This window comes from Aphelocoma coerulescens, chromosome 1, assembly GCF_041296385.1.
Source record: "Aphelocoma coerulescens isolate FSJ_1873_10779 chromosome 1, UR_Acoe_1.0, whole genome shotgun sequence".
Taxonomy (NCBI): Eukaryota; Metazoa; Chordata; class Aves; order Passeriformes; family Corvidae; genus Aphelocoma; species Aphelocoma coerulescens.
The window spans coordinates 41,835,043-41,857,932 of record NC_091013.1 but is presented as its reverse complement, the minus strand read 5'-3'; the positions used below and the strand labels follow the sequence as shown (position 1 = coordinate 41,857,932).

The 22,890-nt window shown below is 41.6% G+C and overlaps 1 protein-coding gene across 1 annotated transcript in view; it reads left to right on the top strand.

The window, feature by feature from the left end:
* Positions 1-1,590: 1,590 nt before the first annotated feature.
* The window catches only part of CLDN10 (claudin 10), a 58,950-nt gene continuing 37,650 nt past the window's right edge, over positions 1,591-22,890 (top strand). Inside the window, exon 1 of the mRNA XM_069008352.1 lies at positions 1,591-1,833. Within this exon, the coding sequence (XP_068864453.1) occupies positions 1,620-1,833 (214 nt within the window). The 5' untranslated portion in view covers positions 1,591-1,619. The remainder of the gene's footprint in view (positions 1,834-22,890) is intronic.

The following is a 22,890-nucleotide window of genomic DNA, read 5'->3' as shown; positions in this document are numbered from 1 at the left end:
CCCTAGCATAAGAAAAATGTTACTGTGTTATTTGACAGCAATGCAAAATTGCTTCCTTCCTGTGTAATATTGTCCTCAACATTAAAACAACCTGCTATATTATAATGATGCTCTGTAGCAAACCCACTTTCCATGTCTTTCAAGCTGTCTGTGTTAATAAAAAATTTTCTATTCACTCTAGATGTGTGGGAGGTGAGCCTTCTAATTAGTCTGAGAAGAAATTCCTTCTTGTAGCGTAATTTTCTGGCCTGTACAATCATCCTTTTGGGTCCTCCTTCTCAGTGCTGAGCCAAAGGCTGGTTAAAGTGGAAATACCAGATGACAGGACAATCTCAGTGAAACTCCTCTTGCTTTTTACATGGAATGTTAATGATGTTTTAGCATTCTTGTTTAACCCTTCTAAGAGCTGTGAAAAGTCTACAGAAAAACTCCAGTGCCAAAGTTCAGCGTGGAATTTTATTACAGCTGTAACAGGGAGAATCAACACTAGAAGGACCCAAAGGGGGAAAAAAATAGACCACTGTTATCGTCAAAAGTGAAGGTGTACACTCAATATTCAGGGTGATTTCATGTCACCAAATGGCATACACTAGCACCAAAGAGAAGAAGTTTGCTCCTTCTTTAGTGAGGAGGCCAAAAGTACCAGAGAATCAGGAAAGGTATAAACACAGCTGGAAGCTGGAATTTTAAAGGAGGGAAGGCCACACATGTCTGCAAAATTGTGTGTGGGTCCCACAGCAGCAATGACAGCATACTCAGGAACTGGAATTAGAATAGCTGTTTCAGTGTGGTGCTGTCAGTGCTAGCTGCTTTTAAAGATGACATTTTATTAAGTCAGTTGCATACTTTGAGGTTTCTTCATGGCATGAGGTTGCAGGATCTCAGTCAGTGGTGGGACGGATGTTTCTGCACTATGTACTTCGTGCAGAGTGTAAGAAGCAGTACATTTTCTACACTGACCAAGGAAAAAGTCTCAGTGGGGGCTGCATGAGGCTCTTTCTGCTGACTGCTGCAGCTGCATCACTGCTCAGGGACTACTTGCTGTTTCTGTTGCTGCTCTAGATTTGCTATTCTACAAATATACCCACAGACACTACCTCCTCCAGTTTTAGAGCTGCTTGCATGGTGGCTGGTTATGCCTGAATTAATTTCACAGCCTTTCAGTGAGTTATTTTTCAAGTGTTGTGTGATCCTCCTAAAATGTTATGGTAATCCGTTAAATAGCGCTGTACAGTTTGGACTCTGAACCTATTTTGCTAGACGAAATGGTTGTAAGTTTCCAATTAACTAAAAATTAAGCATTAACTGGAATACTTTAATTGAAAAAAAAAAAGAAAACAATTAATTTTTACAATTAGAAATTAGTAAGTAAGTACTAGTAATTAGCTCCTATAAAGTTGTACCTTGACTTTCTTTCTAAACATTCGTAATGCCCAGGGCCTTTCTTAAATCACTCAAGCATGACAATTTCTTTCAGCCACATTAACTTTCTGTAGCAAGTAGTACTGAACTTGTTCAAGTATAATTTGCTTATGTTATGCCTTTTTGCTTACACACGTGACTGAACTACTTCTCTCTCCACGCAGTGGCATTAGTAAGTCCCTGGTTTACAGAGAAACATGCTGGGAATACAGATTATAGCTTTCATATTTTGCTTCTGTGGGCTGGGAGCTGCTATTGCTGCTACTGCATCAAATGAGTGGAAAGTCACTAGTCGAGCATCATCTGTTATCACTGCAACCTGGGTCTTCCAGGGTCTTTGGATGAATTGTGCTGGCAACGCACTGGGTGCTTTTCACTGCAGACCTCACCTTACTATCTTCAAAGTCGAAGGTAAGGAAGCATAATTTAACTGGAACTTATGGAAAGCCATGTGTACTGCAGGACGTGAGCCTGAGGAGTAAAAGATTCTTTTGGCTCATGCAAGAGATTATGTTTAAAGCATTGTGATGAATATAAGTAAAGGATCTTCTAGGCAGAATATCAGGAACAACTCCGTAAAAATGGTATGTATTCCAAGAAAGACAGTAAACTCTATTCTGTGGTTGGTAATATGTGATAAGTATACTGGACGTAGTGCTGGTAATACACTGTCAGTATCAAACCACTGTTAGAAGAGAAATGGACTAAACTGTCTTGTGGCTCTAATTTCCATGCCAAAAGGAGTGTCCTGCTCGCTGGATGGTGAGAAGGGGAAAGATAGTGAGGTCTGTGACAGCTATTGGTGCTCTTTTTAGTATCTGAATAAATCAGAGAGCAAATAACCATATCCATGAGTACTGTGCAAATACTCATATACGAGGAATTAAGTGCTAGTGTATATACTTGCTTGTATAACAGCCTAATATTTTATTTTAAAGATAAAAGTGTGCTGTTTCAGAATGTCCATTTTAATGGAAAGTGTTGGATTTGTAAGCCATCTATCAGAATGTAAAAGCAAATGGAGGCTTCTTGCCTTATGTCAGAAACAGCTTTTCTCAGAGACGGGGGCTGACCATAAGTGTGCTGTGCAATGTATTTTGTGTTCCTCTCTATGTGTAAAGCAGTAAATGAAGAGGTTTGGTTTTTATTTGCTGTTAAGCCTTCTGACAGTAAGCAAAAGAGTGTTTTCAGTGAAGCTGTGTGTAAGCACTCGTGAGGGCCTGGGCAGAGGTACTGCTCTCCCTGGGGTGGACAGCACACAAGCAAGATGAAGTCAGACTAGAGTAGAAAAAAATACGTTAAGACACCCATATTTTAGGGAGCCAGAAAGAACAATTCTGTTAAGATATTAACAGCGAATGACTGAATGAAATATAAAATGTAGCATTGCGTGGTTGTTACCATATGGTATATTACATAGGGTCATAGACTCACACATACATGGAAACATGGAAGCTGGGGGATGTTCCAGATCCTTACCTTTTTTTGCCTTTCATGCCCCTGACACATCAGACTACATGCTGTGACATACAGATCAACTCATACAGATGATTTTGAGATAAAATTCAGCATCATTTTTCTACATGTTTTGTGATGCCCTGTTTCAAATCATCACAAATCACACAACAGATGTGAATGGATAAGAAGAGCTTTACTTCTGTTAAAGAATGCTGTTCATCAAAAATTACTTAAAAGGCACAGAAACTCACAGATACTTTTGAAAAGTGAATATTATATTTTGAAAATAACCATTTACGTATTATTTCTGCCAAGATTTAAGGAAAGAAAATCAGCTCTTCTTCTCAGGCATTGTTTAAAGCAATGTCAAGTAACTAGAAAGTACCATTATTGCTATTGTTAGTAGCACAAAATCTGCTTTCAGAATAATCAGATGTAATCTATTTGCCACTTTGTATTGTTACTATTATTTTGATCACTGGCTGATTGAAACTTGAATAAACAGAATATGCATGTTATGTGTGCATCCTTTAAATATATACTTAAGCATCTGAGTAAGATTTTGCATATTTGTTTTTTAGAGGAACATAGACAAGATGTTCACAAATTAAAGTATCACACTCTTGTTCAAGAAGGAGAGTAACAAGCTGCTGTAGTGACATTTAGGAAGTCTAATTTTAACTTGCCAGTGCATGCACCAGCAAAGGGTAATGTTACATGTAGCACAAACACTACTGGGAAAGAGTGAAGTATTCAGTTTGGAAAACCTGCTAAACATAAACTCCTGATAATCCAAGGAAAACAAGAGTTCAACAGGGAAAGGGCTTTGTACTCTCACTCTGTCATAGATTGTAAAACAATAAAATGCTCAGATTAAAGAAGTAATGAACTGTCATCTCTGTCCTCAGAGCTTCAATGTATCATTATAACTGACATACTGAGGCCAGGGAGGGCTGGCAATATAACTTCTTCTGCACGTTCATCTTTTTATGGAATCTATTTGCAATTTTTCCCATAGCCAAAGACAACTTACACAAGTTCCTCATTCCATTCCTATCTTTCCATTTTCTGTAGGTTACCCTACAGAAAGTATTAGCAGTAACAGCAACACTAGCAGTAACAGTATTAGGTTAGTGTAGTTAGTCACTTCTACTCCAAAGCAGATTCATTCGATCGTTAAAGGTTTAATTGCAATTTTTGTGAGGGTTTTGCAGGAGAGGCTTCTAAATGGGCTCTATGAAGTTTTAATTTTTTTTTTCTGTTTTTCACAACAAACAAACCCAGATTACAGAGGCCTTTCTCTGAGCAGGATTACCCTGCAGTCACAGGCAGTATGTAGATATTTACCAGAAGTGACTTTCAGCTCAAGGACTAGTCGTGCTGATAGGAGCATAGCCAAGGCAGTGAGAGCTCAGCTTCTGCAACCCAGCCTAGGTACAGTTGCTGAGGGGTTCATGTTTCTGGAAGTCTGGGTTAGCAGGGCCACACTGCTCACGGTATCCAAAGCTGGCTGGGCTGTTGCCAAATGTACATGTCTGTTCACATGTACAGCCACAGTGTGCTCTGCTGCAATGACTGAAACATTCAGATGAAAGATCTTAGAGGGAGATCCTAAATAGTAAAAGCATTGTAGCTGCAGTCATTTAAGGCAATGTTTATGGGAATAAGCAGTATCTTTTATTAAATCTACTGCTTTGGGAAAAGTATGCAACGAAGTCATTCATCAGATCTGACACAGATACAACAAGCTTCAAGCTAAATATTATCTGGGAACATTGTCTCTTCAGTTAACTTGGTTATGATTATCAGAGCATCAGATACACCCATGGAAATTGTATGATTAAAACCAAGGGACCCTTACTCACAAGCATAAACTCATACAGTCAATAAATGCCAGTAATTAAAATAAGCAGTGAGACAATATTGTTTCAAAATCAGTAACCTATGTTTAGCCACTCAGTCCTTATCAGTAAGAAAGATCCACAAAGATCCTTCAAAGTGTGAGCCTGAGAACTGAAAGTCTGGAACTCCAGAAAGATACTGACTTTTAACAGCAGAATTTCCACCCACCCTGCCACCTGCTAATTCCCCAGTGCTCCACAGGCAGTAGCTAACCTCTTTTCTCATTCCTCTCCTGTATATAATTTTGAAGTTTTACCATCACAGAATTATCCAGATTTGACAAGAACGGTCTATTAGCTATCTAGAATGGCTTAGACACTTTATTTGGGTATTTTGACTTTGGTGATGTTACAGAGAGCTGTTTCTTTCACATAAAATACAGAATTGTAACTAGCCAACTGAGCTGTGTCCACATCTCTTTTCTACAACACTTCCTTAGTCTGTCAGGACAGCTGCTAGGCTTCTTCTATTACCGTGGGCCTGGGCCCTAGGGTATATCACCGTGTCCCGCAGCCATAGGGAGGAGGAGGAGAGAAGATCCAGCAGGCAGGAATTGTGCAGCAAGATTGATTGATTGATTGATTGAATTATTTTACAAACTCTTTTATAGACTTTTTTCTTCATAGTCTAATTGGACAAAGGATCAGCCACCTCTTGGGGTGATTGGCTAAAATCCTAAAACATCCATTGTCAAAATATTTTTCTACTATACCATAAACAAGACTTTTCAAGGTTGCAGGTGGCTTGGTTGTTTACCTACTCTGCTACCTCTTCTGTGAGAGAGAAAAGTCTCTCATGGACTTAGAAAATAGCAAGAAAATCCTCACTAGCAGCATTTTTGTACCTACATTCTTCAAATAGTTCGTTTGGCATTTTGCATGCCTTGCCTACAGCACGGCATCATGACTCCTCTGTATGTTCTGGTTTTCCATGCCATGAGTTCGGGGAGGTGAACCAGAAACTAGGAGAAATCTTCTTCCTTGAACCTTTTCTTTTTTGAGCCTTGCAGGCATCTTGTCAGTGCCTGTTTTGGCAGACCCTGATGGGGCAAACAGTGCTTTCCTGAGGGTAGCCAATATGGAACAGGCAATGCCCAGCCGTTCTGGGTCACATCAGCAAAGAGATTCAGAGCTGCTTTTTATGACACTGCCACTGCAATGCAAGTAAGCAGTGGAAGGAAGTTGATACAAGACAACTGCTGTTGCAGCACCTGTACCCAGAACAGCCTTGCGTAGTCAAACACCATTTGGGCTCATCAGGGTGTGGAGAGCAATTCCAGTTGGGCTTCAAGGTGACGCTAGCAGCTTTCCCAGAGAATTCAACCTTGAGCAAGAAAGGACTGACATGAGAGTGCCAGGGAAAACGCCCTATCCATTTGAGTGGTGCGAGTCGATGAGCCAGCCAGATACACACACAGCAGCCAAGGCCAGGCTTCTCCTCAGCCTAAGAGGAGGGCACTTAGTGCTAGATCCCGCAGCGGCCAGCACCACCCTAAGTGGGCTTGCAGGGGTTCAGGCTGCCTGAGGGCTGGGCACAGAGACTGTGCTCCTGCTCCCTGGTGCTTGACAGCCCCCCATGCCCTGCCCGCTGCCCGGCCCGCTCCGTCCCGCTGGGGCCGGCGGGCCGCGCTCCTCTCTCCATGGTGCTGCAGGAGCGGCCCCGGGGAAGCGCCGGCCGTGCCCGGGGCTGGTGCCGCCCCGCCCGGCTGGGGACAGCCAGCTCCCAAACTCCCTGGAAAGGCGGCGTGCCTCGCCCCGGCTTCCCCCGGGGGAGCAGCCGCAGGAGAGGAGAGGTTTAACTGTACCCAGAGCCTGGGCAAGCAGCAGCGCTTCTGGAGGTCGCAAGAGAGGGGGCCGGGCCGTCAGCCAGGGGTGAGTGGCTTTAGCTATCACCAGGAAGGGAGAAATCATCGGGAAGGCTTTCTTCTGGCTGATGGTCAGCCACAGGGGACTCTGCTGAAGGATGATCTCCGTAGTCAAAGGGACGGGGGTCGTGTTTTGCAGCTGGTCGCTCACTCCCCAAACAGCCTCGGGGGGATGGGGAGGAGAATCGGGAAAAGGTAAAACCCGTAGGCTGAGGTAAGAACAATTTAATAATTGAAATAAAACAAAATATAACAATAACAATAGCAGTAACGATAATAACAATAGGAAAAAGAGAGAGGAATAAAACCCCAGACAAAGAAGCGATGCACAGTACAAATGCTCACCACCCACTGACTGATGCCCGGCTCGTCTCTGAGCAGTAATCAGTCCCTCCCAGATAATGCCCCCCAGTTTATATGCTGAATATGATTGTCTGTGGTATGGAATGTCCCTTTGGCTATTTTGGATCAGCTCTGCTTTGTCCCAGCTTCTTGTGCACTTCCTCACTGGCAAAGCATGGGAAATGGAAAAGTCCTTGACTTAGGATAAGCACTACTTAGCCACAACTACATCATCATGTTATCAACATTATTCTCATTCTGAATCCAGAACACAGCACTGTACCAGCTACTAGAAAGAAAAGTAACTCTATTCCAGCCAAAACCAGATTGTGAGATCCAATATTAAGGTTAGAGGAAAACTGTGCCAAAGAACCTTCCTGTAGCAACCAAATCCTTCTAGGAAAAGTGCAAACTGAAAGGTATGATTGATTTGTGTTCTTAGGCTGAGCCACCCCACTGTTAAGCTTTTCTGCCCGGTGAATACAGCATCCATTTGGTGACTTAGAAAACCAAAGTCAGAACAACATTGGCAAACTTGTGTCAGTATGCAAGGAAATATACACTAGGATCAATATCTCAAATTTGGGAAAGGTGTCCATGAAACATAGACAGAATTCCTCTCAGACTTTTTTTAATGGCTTAATTCCCATGGCTTAATTTCTTAAAGTACTCTCCATTTTTCAGCAGGCAGAAGGATCACTGCTTGGACTGCTTGAAATGCTGATTTTAGCATGGAGTCTTTTGTACATGTGTAAGAATAGGATGTCAAATCTTGGTAATGAAAGGTTCTCCACTCTCACAGGTTTCCTCTCCATTGTAGCAGGTTATTTCCAAGCTCATGGCCTCTCTTCTGACATTGGATGACTGAGTCTGCTCTCCACTCAAACAAGATAGCCTGAAGCACGCTTGGTTCCTAGATGAGGCTGGTAATGCACTAGAGGTCATGAAATGTCATGACTGTGTACAGCAAATACTTTTGGAGTCTGTTATATTGCATATCACTGCCCTCACCCCAAAAATTAATGAAAAGTAAACTAAACAGTTCAGCCTAGGTAGTAGCTAGTCAGAGACATACTGTGCCTTATTATTAGGCTGGTTTCAAGTAAGAAAAGGAATTGATTCATATGCAGAGAGCCATTCATGAAGCAGCCCCTGGCAGAACAGATATGAACTGAAGGAGGTGGCTAACTCCCATGTATCCAAGAGGTTTTTCCCACAAGGAGCTCCAGCAACAGCTTTGCGGTAGACACAGAGCAAAATCCAGGGCTTTCCTGGGACGGTAAGTTCCAGAGGAAGCATCCAGAGCCCAAGAAACCTCCCAGAGGCAGAACAACTTTGTGAAACCTGGATTTGTGGATCTCAGAGTCGACATATAGGTTAAAGATTTCAAAGTGGTTTTCAAGGATTCCTGCTGCCATATACTGTCTTCTGTTTGAGCTCTTTGATTCCAAGATTTTAATCTGTACACTCTGAAAATCCATGAATCTAACCCACAATGAATCACTGTTTACTGCTGTTTACTGTGAAGACTGGCTCTGGCCAATTACTTGAACCAGAGTAGTCCAGAGCTGTGGGCAGACTGGAAAGAGATGTGCCTACTGGGGGATATGCAGCCAGAAAGATACAGAAAGGGAGTCCAAGAACTAGGTCTAGACTGCATGGGGCCACATGGAAAACACTGAGGGTGGAGCCTCCACAGACTGCTGTCAGTTTTGGAGAATCTGATGGTAGGTTACAAAGCACAGATTCTGACCCTGCTTTAAAATCTTCAGGGTTACAGGAAAACACAAGACCTTGCAGACCAGTCCTCCTTTTTAGCTCATTTACACCTGGCAATTTGACAGCATCTCTGCAATCCTCTTTTTGTGCTCTGAGCCTTCTGTCTTCTCACTGCACAAGGACAGAGGTTACAGTGCTGAGATTTTTTTCACTTTTGTCTAGATCTGGTATCTAGACAAGAGTAATGTTGCTTTTGCTTCTCTTCACTCATCTTTATGATTTTTGCCACCCAGAGTGGTCTTCATTTGAAGAAAATCACTGAGGAAATGTGAAAGGTGGAAAGTGCTGCTGTTTGTTGATGTGGTGCAACGGTTCCCATGCAGCTGGTGCAAGGACAGGAATGCAAAGCTTGTTATTGGGGCATTAATAACAAAGCTCTTTCATCTTCTAATATTCACATCAGGATAGATTGCTATCTCCACTTTGCTTTTAGCTTTCTTTGATTACTGCTACATAGCAGCAGAGAGCGTACAGAAAAAATGAATAGGACTCAGCAGTAATTGGTATGCAGCCAATGTCTTAAAATATCTCTTTCAAACAGGTTTTGTACCCTGGTTTGCCTTGTGAGCACTGAGGTAGGTGAGGGGAGCTTTCCTCTGGCATATGTTGAGGAGCCGAAGGCCAGTGTACCTCTTCTTATCTTTTTAGCAGTCATGCTACAACCAGAGCTTCATTCAAAGTTCAGAGATACAATCCATTTAATTTTCACAAGTCCCTGCAGCAGGAGGGGAAAGGACACCTGGCAAAAGAAGCTGTGATAGGCAGAGGGTAAGAGAAGGAGACTGAAGTGCTGAATTTGTAAGTCATTAAAGCTGGTGATTTTGAAATTCACACTGCTGAGATTTAAGCTCTTAAACATTTAGTTTTCCATCATGGAGCGGTGCAAGGCAGAGGAGAGAAGCTAAGCAAATACCTTGAGAATGAGTATGGGGAAATGTAGGGAAAAAATATATGTACATAAACATCTCTCTTATGGTTGCTACACGGAATTGGCTAGGCAAGTAAGAGTCACGTGCCCATTGGTAGAGAAAACAAATCACTCCACAGTCAATAGGGGTATTAAATCTCCCAATGCACGTTACCCTATCTCTCATAGTACTTACACATAGTTTTTCAGTGTAAAGCAAGATGCCAGATGAGCACAGACATTTTGTTAGAGATGTGCACATGGGATTCCTCCCCACATCCCACATGCATCAAGTCCTACAGTGTCTGGTTATCCTTATAAGCCTTCCCTGGAGTGGGTGCCATGGAGCTCTCTGCTGGTTTAGAGGCTGGTTGATGTATGCTCTTTGGTGTTTCACTGACTCAAATTAAATCAAATGCTTGGAGCAGAGGTGCTGCCTAGGGCAACTCAGGGCTTCAGAACCCCACACTTCCAGGGTATTTATTACTTGACTCCATCCTGGTGTCAGTACTGTGAGGAATCTCTGGCTGTGCCCAGTAGATTCCTATAATCCATCCAAAATTCTCTCTACAGATGACATTGAAGCCTGGGTCTCCTGTATGACTTTCCTCTTCAGGGATGCATTTCCTAAAACAGGAGAGAGCACATCACCTCAGATGTCTGTGCCTTACTGTAGGACATCCTTAAGTGCCAGAGCACTTCTCAGTTGCTGAATGGAAAACATTTATATTTTCAGTTTGGCAAAGCACATGCTGAAATTCAGGTACATGCAAAGTCCCCTTCGAACATTTCATTTCTATTTCCCCTTAAATACCTTGTGCTGTTCACCCAGACATTTGCCACTTACATTTCTAAAAAATTACCTGAAACAGCTAAAAAAGCAGAGGTACCAAACACTTCTAAAGACCATGCCCAAGTCTACTGACACATTCCTTTGGCAGTTATGATTCTTTTTTACTGTTAGCTTTTCTAAAGAAAATGTGTGTTAGTCTGGAGGTAATTAACCAAGCTCTAGTAAAACACCTCCCAAGAATTAACCTGTTTAAAGATAGACTTTTTAAACTCCACATCCTGAGCTAAGATATGTTGTACTATTGAACAGTTTTCTATATTCAAGGCTTCCCTGTGGTAGATTTTAAAACTGTACACCATCAGCAGTATATGTCACTAATATTATTTTATAAGATTATTTTACTCCAAATTTTTAGTTCTAGCCCCCCAAAAAGTTAATCATACAGACTCTACTGGTGTTTAAAAGAGTACAATTGCATAAGCTGACAGTCAAAATGAGAAGCAAAACTGAATACTTGAAGATTCTCATTCATGTGCTTTCATAATAATATATAATGGTTTTCTACCAGGTCCACTCTAACAATTTTTATATTCTCTATTACTTTGTTATCCAGCTAAGATGTGAGGCTACTCTTCTACAGACACCAATCAGAAACAAAAATGTGTCTAGGGCTCATATTCAGGGCAATGCACACTGAACCATCTTTCCAAAGGAAACGAGAGGTCAGAAGGTCTAAATTTCCTCTGTAGATGGAAATCTGCCAAAATCTTATGTTGTTTGGAGACTGCCTTTTCCTTCTTCACAAATGAATTTCTAAACAATAGCACCGAATGTCACATAAAAGCCTTTCCATTGATATTTCATCCTGTAAGCAGCAAAAGCAGAAACCAAACCCCAGCCAGTGAGAAAGAGTGAAAGTATCTCCCTGTCCATATCCCTGTGCGGTGTTTATTGGGCGATCAGGAGAACAGGACCCTCGGGATGTATAAACAGCTTCTCCACTGCAGGCTCACCACGTGCCCAACTGCCCCAGGCCAGCATCCCACCCCAGCAAACATCACATCACATACTGGGCTCTGAGTCAGCCACTTTTTGGTAATTACAGAAATAGTTATCTCACAAAGTGGGGAAAAGAGGTAACTAACTAACTAATCATTAATGGCATCTGGCTTTTCCATATAATATTTTAATGGAAATGTTCCACCTTACAAAACAGATGATACAACTATAATCCAGCAAAATTAATGCAATAGACAATTTAACTTACACCACCTTTCAACATCTTTATGCCACACGTAATTTTTGTTTTACTCAGTGGTTACTGCAAAACCTCCAATATAATGCTTCTTTAATAATGTCCCTAGAAACTCAGTTCTTCACAGAAATTGAACATTTTCAAGCGTCAGTGCCTCTTGTACCTCAAAGCTCTGATTCCCTCCATGGCCAGGACATCCTGCACTGCCATAGCCGTACTTTGGCCTGGGCTTCACTGAGGGTGCAGACACCCCCAACCCATGGCTCAGCTAACTTCCTTCGGAGCAGTGAAGCCCCCCTGCCCTGGCTGGTGGTGGTGGTCCCTCTTGAGGGGCTGTGCTTGGCAGACCAGGGAAGGAGGTAGGAGGAGAGGTGGCAGCTGAAGCCAGCAGGCTGCAGTGCCTGTCTGCAGGCAAACTGCTGCCCAGATGTGTCTGAGGGGTGCAGTGGGCTGTGAGAGGGATGGCTACACTGTGTGGTGACGCCTTCCCATCTCTCCCCTCGGCACACATGGAGCAGAATATGTGTTAACAGAAACAAGCCAACATTTCCAGCCAAGGTACTTGACTCAAGTCTGTTTGCCAAGTGGCTTCACTACCTTCTTTAAGAGAAATGTTGTTGTTCAAAGGAGAAAACAAGTGGAGGTGTTTTCCCCCCTCACCCTTCCTGTCTGCAAATTCAGGCATCTCTGGTCTGCAGTTCCTTATAAACAAATGAAGGAGCTTTTGTGGAGCCTGTTGATAAGAGGTACTCCACACCACTCCACATCCCACCGATTTTTATTATTATTTTTTTGTATGCAGTAATATGCAAATGTTTGAGTGCTTCCTAAGGTCACTCACTACTTGTGCTGCAGTGTGGTGATTGCTCTGGTTACTGCAGAGGCCTAAGGGCAAGCTCAAAGCAGCATAGGACATGACAGGTTGTCAGGGCCAGCTGATAAGATTTTCACCTATCAGCAAGGTCTATATGTGCAAGACTCAGATACAACCCAGTGAGAGGACAGTCAGGGAGATAGGAATAGCTTTCTCCTGGGAACAGTTTGCAAGGAGATAAAACACTTGCAGACAAGGAAAGCAAGTCTGGTGTACAACAGCTGGGTCGTGGGGCAGGAAGAGAGCTCATGAAAAAAATACAGGGACTGCAGCCGTCCAAAACACATCAGATCATTAGGAAAGCAGAAAATGAGCTTGTGAGGTTCCAGGCTCTGCCTTGACCAAATGGTGACAATTTGGCCATCACTTTTAGTACAAGAGGGATTGGACCCAAGTTCTCAATTTCAGCAAAGTCTAGCCACTCATCTGGGAGGAATTAGATGATTTCCAAAAACTTGTAGCAGTTTAAGCAACAGAATGAGTGAGAGCTCTTATCTAAGGACTCTGAGTGCTTTCAACCACCTGTTCTTTACAGTTTCAAACCTTGGATAATCTCAAAAATCTGTATCTAGCAACAGAGATCCATGTTGTGCCCCCTTGCTCATACACACTCACAGCGCATGGTTATAGTCCTTAATACTTGAAGAGAAAGCACTGCTGAACAAGGGACAGGAACTAGGAAGCAAAGAAATGCATTTAAGACCTGAAAGACTCCTGAGAAGATCTTTAAAAGAAGAAGGAATGATGAGGAAAAGTCTGCTCCCAACCAAGAGTTATTTCTATTATGCAGTAGTCATTCAAAGTGGATTTTAGAGCCAGAGATTTTTTTCACTGGCATTGCTCACTTTTCTCAGTAAGTGAAAGGAATAACATTACTTCAGGGTCTAAAGTTCACTGTGTTACATCTTTTTTCACTCAATTCTACCAACAGCAATATTTTTGAAATGGATTTATTTCTTTTTGTTTTCCTTTTCCCTCAATATCCCTGCAGCCTTACTGTCTCCTTCATGCTGCTACAGAGACAGGATCATAAATTAGGTCAGTGCTGTGTCTGACCTGGTAGTTGCTTAGGTAATCTTAAATTTTTATAATCTATCCTCTCCTTTGCCTCAAAATATCTACCTTCTTTCTAAATAGCTTACTGGAAACTCAGCAGAAAAGGAATTCCCTCAATCTTCTGGTCAGCTATGGGGGCTGTGTAGATGGACCAGCAGGGATCAATCCAATATCCAGGATCCTCTCAGTTGAAATCAGTCAATGCATACACATTGTATACACTGTTTCACAAAAGAAAAAAACAAACAACAAGCCTTTTTAAAATTAGTTTGTCTGTAAGATGTGAGATGGCTTCTGGTTGGCCCAAGCAAAGCCTCTGCTGCTGTTGTGTGTCCACTTTGGGTACTACACTTGAAGCATGATGCAGAACACTTGGAAAAGGCACACAGATAAAAAGCATGTAGAATCCCTCAAGTTTATGAAACATGACCTATGAGGAACGACTGGGAGAACTGAAACTGTTTAGTCTAAAAGAGAGTAGACTAGCTGTAGGCACAGAGATAGTCTTCAAGTACGTAATAAGTGGCTGCAAACAGGAAGAGTATAATCAGTTCCCCATGTCCAGTCGTAATACCACAGGAAATGGTGAGACTGGATTACCACAAAGAATTAAAAATTAGCAGTTTTATCATTGTCCCCTAAAAGCAACTGCCTTTTTTGTCTGTCTATGGACAGCCTGCCTCTAACCCTTAGCTTACTTTTGTTACTCTGCAGTTGTTTCAGTCTGTGATTACCTCCAATACCTGTGATATTTGTGATACTTGAATCAGCTCAGCCTTATACCCCATGTTCAGTTCTAGCTGCCAGAAGTGAAATGTGCCCCTTGATGTCTTCACCTCCTCTCTCCAGGACTCCTCCTTGCAGCCTGTTAAGGTGGAAAGCCATGATTCAGAAAATACAATTTATAAAGTATCTAATGCCCACTTGTCAGTAGCCTTTGGTTTACAAAGGTCTTTTAGTGAACTTCTGCAAAGACCAGTTGGTAGGAAATACTGTTGCACTTTTAAAATAACTATTTCCTACTTTTTTTCTGAATTTGGAATGGGCATTTTGCTCAGTGATTGTCGAACACTGAGCTCTGTGCACCACATTTGTTGTCCATGATTTGGCCTAGATGTTGCTGAGAGATCTACAGCCCTAAACAAAGGTGGCAAACTCACATTCATCCTATTTCACTTCTCTGTGCTAGTTTTTCTGACAAACAATATTCTCCTAGTATATCTGAAAGAGTCCAAAACAGAAGGGGGGCCCAGGGGGCAGGGAAAGACAATATAAGCCAAACTCCTTGAAGTACTCAAGCTGTACTCAAGCTGTATCCTCCTTCTATCACATACAAGAATCTTGGATGGTGTGGGTCCTACAGTTCTCCTTTCTTCCTGTCTGGGAGATGTTGTCCTGGTTCATCAGGCACCAGAAGCTGGATATAGATGAGGTGCTAAAATTGCAGCACTGGATCTTAAGCAGAGGTTTAGGATTTATCCCAGACCAATTTAAACAACAGTGATGTAAAATATTGGGTGTTCACTAATCACCCTGCTATCCCCTTATAGTCAACAGGAACAGGGAATCCTGTCTCCTCCTGTGATATGTCTACAGCAGGTCAGAGGAGTGATCTAGACATGCCAATTGACAATAAAACAGGTGGATGGTTAGTGAAAGGATGCACATACTGGGCAGGATTCAAATGAATCCTATCCTGACTCAGAAGACACCTGCAGGTGGATCCCCGTACCTCAGATCAGGTGGATGTAATTAATTCCTAGAACTTTCAATCCAAACATGAGTGCACATGGAAGGCAATTTCCTTCTCTCCTTCTGCAGCTAATTTTGCCATGTTTCACATCTCTCCTAGTCTGTGCCTGAAGGGAGCAACACTTTCACCAAGAGCTGCTGCAGGGGCAAAGCACTGCAGCCTTTAAATTGTCACCTCAGATCAAGAAGCCCCTCTTCATCCCACATCATTCAGTCTTCACTGAATAGACCTTTATCTCACCAGGACTCAGACTCTCCCTGATGTGCAAAGCCTTGTCACCCCCTCTTTCCCCACAGCCCAGGTACACCACTGAAATCCATGTTCTTCTTTAGCTATAGTGTGGTGACGGGTGTGAGTATGGAAAGCATGTCTCTGACAGGCATTTGCTGAGACCTGGCATCTCACTCACGCAAGAGGTAGTGCCAGCTGTTCCAAAAACAGCCAGCCATGTATTCCTTTGATCAAGCTTTTACATAAAACATACTCTCTGTGCTCATGTGTGCACACAAATTCGAATTGTCCCTTGCTTCCCTTGTTAAAGATGCTTCACTTCTTGAAAGGTCCTCCACAAATCCCAGACTGGTGGAGAAGTAGATACAGTGGGCAAAAAGGCTAATCAAGAGGAAGAGCTGGTTAAGCTCAGTTTTTAAGGCTATATCATTACCAGGCAGCTGTTAGGAGTCAATGGATATTTTCATCAAGTGTTTAATAGTTAGAGTGAACTGAAACGCTATAAACCCTTTCCAAATGAGCCCTTTGTTGAGATGTTGGCAGTATGTGTCTGGCTGGAGTCAAATAAAATTAGTCATCAGATAAACCAATCATGCCAGCTATGAGAGTGACACCAAAATAAACAGAATGTTTTTAGTCAAATCCATGAAACAAAAGGAACAGCAAATCTCATTTAAAATTCCCCCATGTAATTGATGCATAATTAAGCTTCTAAACATGAATGCAAGTGTGCTGATCCAGAGTATGTGACGATGAAGATTGTATCTTTGAAAGTAAATGGGGATCTCCGGATGCAATTAAAAGTAATTTTTGAGTTGCTAGTTCCAAGTTCCTACTGGCAAAATCCAAGAAATTCAAAGCGTGAGTAATTCCTAAATTACTGCAGTTTTGATGCCAGGGAAACTCCACAGATTTTGATGGAGTTACATCAGACTCAGGCTTCATGAAGCCAATGGAATTTACTCCTTTTAGAAACAGATTGTAAAATACTTTAAAAAGAAAAGGTCAGAAAAAGTTTATTGAAATACCATTCTACTGACACAACAACAAAATTTGGGGGATGTGCAACATATGGCAACATTAGTTGGGATAAGGTAACATGGGTGCTTTATCCCAAATGTGTTGCCTGAGGTAGTCTACCTTGCTAGTCTAAAACACACAAACAGTCTGAACTCTTTTAAATTTTTCTTGTCCTAAAATACAGATAAAATAATAACAGCAATGTTCTTATAATTAGTCCACTCATCCTTATGATTAGCTCAATATATTAATCATTACTGTAGTATAAAATATTTTTTTAAAGCTGTTTTGTTTGTTTTACCTGTGTCCTTATACCACTCCTCTGAATGCCTGTTAGTCTGGCAAAGGACACAAGTCCTGGAAAGGAAGAAGCAGGACATGTGAAAAACAAGCAGTGCAGCTGGGCAGCAGCTTGTGGGAGAGAAGAAGCACTGCTTTTAATTGGATTGAGGAAGTTAAAAATGTTGTGAGAAAGCTTTTCTTATCTGCTTAGTGTTTGTTTCCCAATAGCTGCTATTTCAGCCCAATATACTACAGTTGGGGTGCTTAATTCAGATAAGTAAGCAGATTAACTGGCTTTGTGTATAGAGGATTCAATTCTCATGGGCTTCAGATGTCTGCACTGAGATCTGGCAATGTGACCAGTAGTAGTTCTCAATGGCTTCTTTTTTACAGTGGTTCATATACTATTGAATTCCATATCTAGGTTTTAATTCCAGCAATAAAATTACATTCTGTCTCTTGAAGGACAAAATTGTATTTACATTGGAAAGTCTATGCCACTCTCATTTTTGCCATAAACCACAGAGATTTTAGAACTGACAAGGACTAGAAGGAAAATATAGCTCTGTAGGGTGCTTAGGACATTTGTGAATCTGATTCTGCTTCCTGAGATATTTTCACTGCTCTGCTGTCAGCTGTATTCACATATTTGGGGCAATACATCTCTCTGATGCAGTGTTCTGCAAAGGAACCAACCAGAGGCATTGTGCTTTATTTGCACTTATCAGGAGCCACTGAAACCTGAACAAAAGCTGATTACATATTATTGGCTTCTAGGGCTACGTCCTGTAATTGGCACTGTGCAAACACAGAGCACAAAACAGCTCTGTCCCAGAGTATTTGTAATCTAGGGAGCAAACTTCAAAAGAAATTGGTAGGTTTATGCCATAATGGAGGAGGAGAAAGGAGGTAGAAGAAGAGGATCAAGCTTGTTTGATCACAGTGCTTCACAAAAAGCAAAAGAAAAAATTCTTTAGGATTGTTGAGGTTTGTAGGTTTGTTGTAAGGCTGTTCCTCCAGGGCACTGGGAGTTACTCTACCAGTCACTGATGCCTTGCTTGCCTTGGAAAAATTTCTGTCAAAATCAAGAAGGTACAGCACCCTTCCTCTCCTCTTGAAATGTTTTATGGCTTATAGCTCTTTGTCATCTTGAAGAAAAGGATGAAAATATCCAGTTAGACTTCACTCAGAAATGAGGCAGAAGCCAGAATCCTTTGCCACAGCCGGACCACAGGATAGCAAATCACATCTGTGACTGCAGCAGCTGGGGGCTTGGTGAAACCCCCTTCTCTCCAGTGCCCACAGGACTTGTGGACCTACTGGAATGAGTCCAGAGAAAGAGCTGATCAGAGGGCTGTGTGGTGGTTGGCTGGAGCACCTGTCCTATGAAAACTGGATGAAACAGTTGAGGTTGTTCAACCTGGAGAAGGGAAGGTTCCAGGGAGGCATTACAGGAGCTTTCCAGTACCTAAAGGAGGCCTACAGGAAAGCTGGAGAGGGACTTTTCACAAGAGCATGAAGTGATAGGAAAAAACGGAATGGCTTTAAGCTGATTGAGGGCAGGTTTAGATATATATCTAAAGAAGAAATTCTTTATGGTGAACTTCTTGAGGAGAGGACATTAGACAGCAGAGATTTTGTGGGAGAAAGATGTCTTTAAATTTTATTCTATTCAAACAACAAATTCAAGGTTGAGAAGAACATGTGCAGGGAACATTTTTGTAACTGTATAAAAACTAACATCTTGATCATACAAATTCTCAGTAACTATCACAAAGGCAAAAAGTCTCAGTGGAGGACATTCCTCATATGCTGTCCCTTCCAAAATTTTTTGGGAGGTTGTCAGTTGATACAACTGGGGAAATGGTAAAGGTAGTTGTCCTCATTAGTAACACACTCTTAATTGCATATTTTGAGACCTCTATACCATAAAACAATTTGGATTTTCCCCTTTGGTACAGTTCATGCATTTCACACTGTTCTTTTCCTTTTTGGAAAGTATGTTTTGATGTAGACACCGCTCTGGTCCTAATTATCTGAACAGGAATGAGATGAGCTGGCCACTTATCCAAGCTTCTGTGTTATACCTAGGAAGAGACAGATAATTTCTTTGAGCTTGTATATTGCCTTTCTACTAATAATTAATTTATAGTATCATAGAATTATTGAGGTTGGAAAAGTACTCCATGATCGTCAAGTTCAATCTTCAACTTTTATCATCATCCATTACATGTGTATGACAGAAACTCTTATATAGCCAGTTACAGCAGAAACTAGGGTCCAAGAAACAACTATTAGGGGAAGAACTTTATGCAAATACATCAAGAATTGGACTCCTGCAAGGATTAAAAAGTTTGATGTGGTCCTCTAGGATAAACATTCCTAAAAATTTGATTTGCGGATCCGAAAATTACTGTCCACACAGAAAATCAAATCTTTCTCGCCTACAGAGAAAAAGGAGAGGGCAGTGTCACTTTACTCAGGCACAGGTATATCTTCTTTCTCCTGTTCCCTTTGCTGTTTATGCTGGCATGATCAATTGGACTTTATTTGGAAAGAGGAGTGGTTTTACAGTGGCTAATCCTTTTTGTCCTTGAAATGCCTAAGAACCTTGTTTATCTGTGGGTTTTTTTCCATGGATTTATTCCTATTTCTAGTGATTCAAAACATCACTGGTAAAAACCTAAAATCGTATTATCAGGATATTCCATCCAATTATGACTGAGACATGTAAGAGTATACAAACCTGGTAAGGTTTCCACAACATGTGAAACATTATGAAAGTTCTTTACATGTTTCATTTGAAATGCTACCTTGCACAACCCTTGGATGTTAATGTATGTGATTAATGTTTAAACTTACACTCAGCACTCATTAATCTGCTTGTAGCTTCCCTCAGCAATATAAGTGAAAAGGTTGTCTAATTACCATGTTTACGTAAGTTTGGAGTATAACATCTCATTTAAAAGGGCAATGCACCTCCCTTTATATGCCTGGGAACTCCAGGGGAGCCTTCCTTGGAGCACTGTGACCCATCATGTCTGGGGCAGCACCTGCTCTCAGAAGGGCATGCAGAGGCTGCCAGGGAGCTAGGTGCAAATATAAAAATCATCTTACAAATAATGTGACAGAATTAGGAATAGTTTAGTTTACATGTACATTGTTTCAATAGCTTGTGCTGTAGCTCTGCTAGCAATAACAGGGTTCCTATTTGCTTGCTGTGCTAATGAAGGATGAAAAGCAGCAGGTTCAGCACAGATCCCTGCAGACCACTCTGAGGGCATTGTGGCCAGGAAGGTACTGATGATTCAGTGCGTATTTGGCATCCTGCCTTAGGGTGTTTTCAGCAAATCTCATATTGTTTTTATCGAGTGTGAAAACTCATGTTATACAACATTAAAGTACACCTTTCTACCTAACTGTCATTCTAATCTTTTAGGAAAGAAATTAGATTGATTTGACATAGCTAGTCTGTACTGACTTACATGTCTCATCATTGTTTTAAAGGTACTCACAAATAATTAACTTCACTACCTGTTAAAAAAAAAAATCCAATCATTGGTGCTTGGTGTTTTGGGTTTTTTTTAAAAAAGTTTGGCCCTATTTGTCTTTCTCTATGCTTCTGCCATCCAAAAATCCTCCATGAACCTGTGAAGGCTCCATCTGTGGCACAAAATAGAGCAGGGCAGGCTGGTGATCAGGATTGCTCAGGGCACACTCCAGAGCAGTTATGTGCTGGGGAGAGACAGTTGGTCTCAAACTGAGCCAGAAAGTTTTACAACTGGCAACCAAGTTCCAATGCCTGAGCTCATTGCTCGGACCCTCTTTACAGAGAAGTATGCACGTGCTGAAAATGGCATTAACTGAAGACTACTTCAAACTCATTATCTCATTCCAAGCTGTATATAGGACATCTGCCTTGTCCTCATAAAACAACATCTCTGGTCTGCCTGAAGTGCAGCACATGGGCAAGCTGCCTTGGCAAGTTGCCCACTGAATAATTCCTGCCCCATCAATGTGCCCCCAAGATATAGAGAACGTAGCAAGGCCAGAGAACTTTACCCATAGAGATTTTGCTGCCATTTCTGATCTCCAAAGATCTTTAAAATAATATTCTGCCTTTAAAACACTTTTTAGTGTGAAAAGAATGCTGCAAACAGGTGGAATTACATGGTCACACATACCACAGCCCTTCAAATATGTAGTATTTAGAAATCATCCTCTGAGATTTTGGCTCTATGCCTGCATGTAGGTATTTCTCGGACAACATTTTTGCCTGATTCCTCACAAGAGAGCAGACAGAAGTCAGGAACCATCAGGTCACATATTTACTTTGACTCATAGCTTCTAACATCAGACAGGAAGGTCTCTCTTTCCAGACTTGCTGAATACCACTTGCATACTGTCCCAGATGCTCCCGTGGTTCTCTTTCATGCCCAACTCCTACTTTCATGATAATTTTTGAAGACTAAAGGAAGACTCCCCAGAAAACAAAGCAGCAAGGTCTACTGATATGAGCAGATTAAGACAAAATAGCCCTGGTATCCTTCACTGTATGAGAGGTTTCAGACTGGAATAATGTGAGTGATGTTCAAATCATACTCAGTACTGTATAGAGACATAGAGAACGAGCCAACTCACTCAGCTTCGGGTTTTGTTTAATAAGATCTGGCAGCTTGCTTTTGCAAAAAGCTTGCTCTTGATCTCTCCATGGATTCTTTGGATCTGCTTCCCTCTAAAGGCCATTCAGTGAATTATTGTATTGTCCTGAATACCAAGTCTTAATGTAAAATCAATTCTCAGATATATTCCTTATCTGGAAAGGTGTTTGAACTCCATGAAGGAGAGAAAGAAATACTTTCAGGGTTGTTTCTTGTTGCAAGACAGCAAAAAAGAAATAATGTATAAGCAAAGTCAGAGATTTATATCAGCAAGCAGAGGTTTTAATGATAAAATCTATCTAAAAATTAGAGTCAAGCATACATGCTTTTGTAGTCCTTTACTACACAGAAGAGTGAACTGCAAAAGTGAACTGGTTTGTCCCAGGCAGCAACTGGGATCTGGCCATCCATGCTCCCAGAAGTGATTCTTTCCAGATGGGCTGAGGCATTTGACCTCTCGGGCATAGCTGCAGTATTGCTGCAGCTTCATGTGATCCCACATAAGGAATTTTGTTGTGTAGTAGAGTTTGGGCAGACTACATCTTATATTAAAAGGTGAATTTCTCCTTCAGCTGAGAGGTTCAGATGTGCCATGAATCTGAGACCTTTAATTGAGGTGTTGGACTTCCATTGAGTTCCGTGGATAAAGAGAATCCCAAGCTGGAGTGGCATGCTAAGAAACTGGTCATTTTGCCTGCTCAGTTAAGGGGGAAAAAAAAAAAAGAGACGTTTAAAGTATACCTGTTTGTTATTTGGGCAGACCGTGGGAAATAGGACAATCCCTAAGTATACTAGTAATCTGAGTAATAATCATTGTCAACCAGCATTTTTACACAGCTTAAGCACTGTATAGTCATCTCTGGAGGGGAGAGGATCAAATTTTAGGTAACTGGAGTAAATGTCTCCAGTCCTCTCTGCAGAGGGAGCACAGGATTAATTAAATACACTCCTGAATTAAATTGAATAAGTCAGGGCCCTAAAGAAAGGTTCATACAACTTAGGCAGAAGGGAAGAATTGAGGTATTTAAACACAGGACATCTTAAAAGTCCTTAAAATACCTGAAACTTCTGCAGGCCTGGCAAATATGGTAGAGAAGACACACATCCCCCTGTCAGGGCACTGGGAGGTGCTTTACAACAATTAAAATGGCACTAGCCTTATATGCTTATGTACCTGAATTGATCCTTAGCTGTTTTGTCTACTGTAATTGCCCTAACCAGAGAAGAAATTGTCCTTTGGGACTGCCTCTTCTCTCTCTGCAAGCTGTAAGAACCTGCACAACAAATTTGA